Below are 6,000 nucleotides of genomic sequence, written 5' to 3' on the forward strand. Positions count from 1 at the left end.
AAGAAAAAATAGAATTGAGAATTGCAAATAAAATAAATCAAAATGACATAAACAAAGAGCAAGATCATACTGCTGACCTTTGAGATGTGAGTGGTAGTGGTGGTGACTGTGGTGCCACTGGTGGCCTCTGAGGTAACAGTCTTGGAGCTGGACACAGTTGTGCCATCTTTGTCGTCTGTCCCGTCATCTGTCACCTGAGAGACCGAGAATGAGAGAATGAATTTTTTATAACGTAAACCTGAGCTCCAGCCAGGGAACGTGCAGTGCTGCCTCATATTCATTCTGGAGCCCCCTGCCTGGTCCTCCCAGACCTGTTGCTGATATCTCTTCCATGCAAACTGATTGCCTGTAACTGAGACAGATCTGGGCTGAGCAGGTTCGGGAGCCCCTACCTTTGAAGATTCATAGATGAAGGTCTTGGTTGGGACGACAGGGACCTCTGTGGTGGAGATGCCACTTGGTAAGGAGTTGGAGACAGCTGTGATGGTGACTGTCTGGGTCTGCACCAGAGGGGGCTGTGGAATGGGAGCATAGCCCCATGAGTGGCTGTTTAACCAGACACTTTGCACCTGGCAGCAACTAATTTGTTTCACACCATGCATTCCCTTCCAAACCATCGCCCGTGTGGATTGATTTTCATTGCAACAGCCCTTTCTTTTCAACAAATGTGTGTCAATTTTTCGATATTTGGAAACAACAGAATCACCTTGTTATTTCCCTTCCCGCCGCCGTATGCAACAAAAGAAACAGGGAAACTGAAAATATCAAGCCATAAGTGGGTTGGAAAGAAGATGAAAGTGAAGCCAGTGTGTAAAACACGTTTTGTGGCAGAGAAGAATGTGCTAGCGTTACAGCGACCCCATCACCATAGTTGAGAACTTAGCACATCACTGTGGGACACCTCTGCAGCAACCACTTACATTTGACTATGATGAGTATTAATTCACACCGCATTTAATATCCCACCTATACAGATTTGATTTCTAATGGTGCTGCAAAGGGGTGAGAAGGTGTGTCATCCTTGAAATCACACAGAGGCCAAGCAGAGACAGAATCAGCATCACCCTGAGTGGGTCAGGAGGCTACCTGGAAGCAGCGTATGACCTGTGGACCATCGCTTCTGAAATAGGAAGCTGGGGAAGATCCAACTATCCTCCCAGAGCACTCCGACACTCCGGGATACGATCCTTCCTCCTCCAGGGTCTCATCTAAAGCTTTACAGCAGGGGTCGAGGGAGGGAGACAGCTGTGCCGTCTCCACCTCTACGCTTGGCACCAAGGTGGTCTCAAAAACTACAACCTCTTCCTGGTCACTTGACTTTTCCTCAACCAGAGCACTGTGGGCTTCAACACTGTCAGGCTCACTCTTGTGGCTCACAGTGGGACTCGGTATGCCTGAAAAGCCCAAATCGCTGCTGGTTTCCTCGTGTGCAGTCTCTGAACCATTGCAAAGGAGACTAACGCACACACTCTAAAAAAGACACAACATAGTCACTGTGTGATCCTGGGTAGGTTTCCTGCTGACATGGCATGTATAGTGACTCAGATTATAATGTATACATGTTAAAATATACAACTATGTATAGTACAGTATCCATTTTATGAGGTACTACAGCTCTGTATGAAGATGATTTTTTTGCTTATTTTAGATTTTAAAAAATCAACACCGTGTTAATGCCACAGCTTAACAAAACATTATTGCAGACCACGTATATGCCTTCATAGCCACGGCAGGTTATCAAATAAGATGGATACTGAATATAGCTCCCTATTGTTCATTTCATCCATGAATATAATTCAATATGCGTCAGAATGAAATGGATTCTTCTTATGCTTGAATTTTCAATTTAACTAAAAAAAACAATGAATAATGAATAATATTAAACTTAAATGACAAAATCCATTGCCCTTGAAAGGAACAAACAATGAACTGTATATGGAATGCCTTTTATTCTTTGGTCAAAGTTGATTGTCAAAAAGTCATGCAACAAAGAATGTCTTACAGTGACTACATACTGTCTTGGCAAATACTGGTGAACGACAAAGGGGTCATTAAGTATTACAGTTAAGCTGCCTCAAGGTCTCCCATCACAGGAAATACTATACTGTGACAAAGAATATTGATACTTAAAAGTATATATATATATATATATATATATATATATATATATATATCCAAAAATCACATCACAGTGATAAGCTTATCTGAAGATAATATTCCTAGACAACTGACAATATAAATGTACCTCAAAACGTTTATAAAAGTAGACTCAAAGTGATATGGTCAACAACTAAAAACCTCCAGATAAAATTCAGTTGTTAAGTATTACTGTCTGATTGGTTGATTTATAAAGAAATCACAAAAAAATGCACAATAGTAGTGGGTTGATTGTCATTTCCGGTCCTAATCAGTCTTTGGACAACAGGTCTGTCTCTGGCTGGAGAAACCAGGTCAACTGTGCTGCAGTGGGAAACAGAAGGAACGAAAGTCTTGTTCCACAGAGGCCAGAGAGAGAGGGTTGAGAGAGAAAAAAAAAAGGGGCAGCTTCTCAAGTGGAGCAGAGGATGAGAGATGACGAGTGCTACAGTGATGTTGAAGAGGAGGCGAAGGAAAAAGGAGGAGGAGAATAAGAGAAAGCGAGAGGCTGATGGGTAGATGGACTAGGTGCGGTCTCCACGGGTCACACTCACACCTGTGTGGGATTTCCGCAGGGTTGAGACGGCCCCTCAGCTGCGTTTGGAGTAGAAGTCTAGCAGGGGGCCGCGTGGGAGGCGGATGACAAACTGAGGGGGAGGGGGAGGAGGAGGGAAGAGAGATGAGAGGGAGGAATTTTGAAATGTCGGCAATGACCGAAAATGAACTGAGCTTTAAAAAACCAGAGTTGCGCAATAACTGATTATTGAAAATATTAAATTCAGATGTAAAAGCCTGGCAAAATCCTTTAACTGAACAGAAACTGTTGTTGTACAGAGCATGGAAATGTAACTGGTGCATCCATTTTAACATGCATTTTAATATTTTTCCATGTCCAACAATACACTTTGTTTGGAAAGACAGAAAAACATCCACACTTGTTGTATCTTATTTTAAAAACGGGATGCATTTGATGCATTTTTGAGATGGAATTATCTCTGTAAGCTAAGGTCAAGTTAGCCAAGCTTGGGGATGTTAAATTGGCACTGTTAACTACCCATTACAGTGTTGTGTTTTTGAGCAGTAAATGTGATTTGATCTAGCTGGAGGCTGCTGGACGGCAACAACACTGTGAGCTTAAAAATAATCTGAAGCAACAAAATGCTGTCATAGCAGTTCACAATATCAGTAGCTTAGAACCTATAGCTGGAATCTGGCCATCCATCTGCAGCTTATTGTTAAATTAGCCCTGTCATTTTAGTCCATTCACACTAGAGGCTGCTGTGTGTCAAACTAGCTAACCAACACTTTATGCTGTTAATGTGAATGTTTATTCCTAGAATGAGAAACTGTCTTGTAAAATTGAGCGTGCGTCCACTCCACTAGGTAGACAACATTTGACCAGTGCCATATTCTTGACTGCTTACATCAAACATTTTGTAGATTTGTTCCGATTCATCTCCTCACTACAGACTCTAAGCTGTCAGTTTCTCTTGGCTGTGATATCAGTGCGACTCTAATACATCCTGACATTTTGATGTACTCGGAGGCATTTATCTCCAAGTGTAAACGTGCTCTGTGTCCAAACAGTTAAGCTGCAATTTAGTTAATGTCTCGCCAAAAGTCATGCGAGAAGAACCTCAGTAGATTGTGTTTCTAGTCCACTGGATAGCTTCTATGTAATCTTTTTAACTACAACATAGCTGTTAAGACCAATTATATTATATTATATTATTTTTGTATTGAAATCTTGTGAAATTTACTACAGGGAGAGCGGGGTCGCTGATACAACTGTGAATGAGGCCCTGTCTCTTCATGGAATAACAACAAAGGCTTAGAGAAAGCAGCAGCCAAAAAAAAGAAAAGAAGGTAACAGCAGTGTGAAAAGAAAGAGTGCAACGCATAAAAAAATGTTAAAAGCAGAAAGAAAGCTCATCAATGAATGAGGGACAGAGGAGAGGGGGAAAGGTCAATTCTGCTCAGTGTCAGAACGTGCACAAACTCAAGAAAGGGTCATCTCTGAGTCATGCAGTAAACTTTCAACGTCAGGTCCGTCAGTCATGCGATACGAACATGTCACCGTTGAGAGGCATCCATTGCAGACAGGATGAACCAAAGTGAGTTCTCAGAGAGTTGATAACATGTCCTAAAGATGTCTCGTCCACATCAGTCTTTTAAGTGAAAAAAAGTACAGAACCTATTCAACAAGTCCAACTGCATTCTTCATTCACATGCATGTGTTGCATAAAACATTCCATAGGTCTTTACATGCACACACAATCCATTTACACTAAAGATTGTAAGACAACCAGAAATGACAACTGGAAGAGCCTGATCCCATCTTCTATTAATTTGTTTCGTTTAAACATATTTATCATAATCAAAAAAAGAATACGATCAAATGCAGAGGGTTAATTTTTTAAATTACACAAACTTTAAAATGACTCAAACACAAGGCGTCAGCAAGAATTTCAGGTTCTTCTGTTCCATAACAAATCCATGCACACTGCATTAATCTCCAAAACTGCAGAGCCATGGAAACCAAATGCGATGACCTTTGTATAAATGCAGCTTTAACCAAGTCAATTCAGGAAATGTTTTCTAATTAAATATGCTTTATTCGCTCCGATTCCTGAACTGACAGACTTAAAATGGTAAATCAACTAAAAAGCATTTGGTGGCGAATGTTTTCTGTGGGAGACCTACCCCATCTGCACTGGGCAGAGGCTGACCATTGATCCCCAGGGTGCGGAACGGGGAGTGTGTGGACAGGCGCTTGTCCCACTCACTGGGCCTCTGCTGCGGGACGGATTCCATGAAGTTCCTCTTCAACTCACTGATACTGGCATGATGCTTGAGCAAGTCCTCCTGGGGCTTATCGAACTCCTATACGCAGGGAAGGACAGCGGGAAGGCCGCCGGGAAGAGGGTGCCGGGAAATTTGACAGAGGCAAGTGAAGATAGATGGTGAAAGTTGGAGGGGAAGGGAAAATGAAGGATATGTTTGTAGTTGGGAGAAATTAACAAATAGGAGAGAATAAAGAAAAAAAAGTTAGATTATTTTGCTTTATGCTGATTCTGTACAATTTGTGTTGACTTATTGCAGCTTTAAAAAACAAGCAGAAGCGGCGTTAATTAGTGATTCTAAAGGACCATAAATTAAACGGGGTCATTAATCTAGATGATCATACTATGTGGATTCTTGATAAATTATTATTTACAAAATGAAAATCAAGTCTGCCAGCTGATTCATGAGACCAGACTTCAGTTTATAAAGGAGAGGTTCAGAGGTAGTGCCAGGATCTATCAAATCGATTAGTATTTGGAGTTTGGATGGGCAGTGGCTATAAATTATACAGCACAGCATTGAGGGACTATTTCATAGCATTAGGCGTGCGGTGACATCACGTCGTGAACACAGGCTGCAAATCAAAGAGCAGTACAGGCGACAATAGCAGACATGGTACAAGCTGTCAAAGGTGACTTTCGTTTAACTGTTCATTTAACACAAATGAACAAAAGCAACAGTAGCAGCACTGATTTGGCAACATTTAGCACCAAGTTGATCTTTAGCACATGGTGTTATAGCCAATGAACAGAAGTGTTTGTTAACTGTTTATTATGACTTACTGTGGTGCTAAAGAGCAACTTAATGATAAGTGTTTCTCCAAATACAATTCCTTTACGTATATAAGAGCAAAGACGTTTAATTATTTAGATTTTCATCTGTATAGTCAAAAATTGCCAATTGCATAACTGCTGTGAAAGTGCAATGCATTACTGGCAGGTTAGAAAATGAGAAAGAACAAAAGCAGGATAAGGAGAATACTGATGATCTGGGGGGGGGGGGGGGGGGGGGGAGCTTGGG

At 41.4% G+C, this 6,000-nt stretch overlaps 1 protein-coding gene across 12 annotated transcripts in view; it reads right to left on the minus strand.

Annotated features, from left to right (window-relative positions):
- The window catches only part of LOC123968783, a 31,379-nt gene that overhangs the window by 4,043 nt on the left and 21,336 nt on the right, over positions 1–6,000 (minus strand). For 8 of the 12 annotated variants that reach the window (XM_046045730.1, XM_046045733.1, XM_046045727.1 and 5 more), the window contains 4 exons: positions 4,840–5,019; positions 1,087–1,470; positions 393–515; positions 78–194 (listed from right to left, as the gene is read on the minus strand). In XM_046045730.1, the coding sequence (XP_045901686.1) occupies positions 78–194; positions 393–515; positions 1,087–1,470; positions 4,840–5,019 (804 nt within the window). Of the gene's footprint in view, positions 1–77; positions 195–392; positions 516–1,086; positions 1,471–1,929; positions 2,784–4,839; positions 5,020–6,000 lie in introns of those variants that run through there. The other 4 variants (XM_046045738.1, XM_046045734.1, XM_046045736.1 and 1 more) reach the window with 4 other exon arrangements.

Source organism: Micropterus dolomieu, linkage group LG03, assembly GCF_021292245.1.
Source record: "Micropterus dolomieu isolate WLL.071019.BEF.003 ecotype Adirondacks linkage group LG03, ASM2129224v1, whole genome shotgun sequence".
In the NCBI taxonomy this organism is placed as follows: Eukaryota; Metazoa; Chordata; class Actinopteri; order Centrarchiformes; family Centrarchidae; genus Micropterus; species Micropterus dolomieu.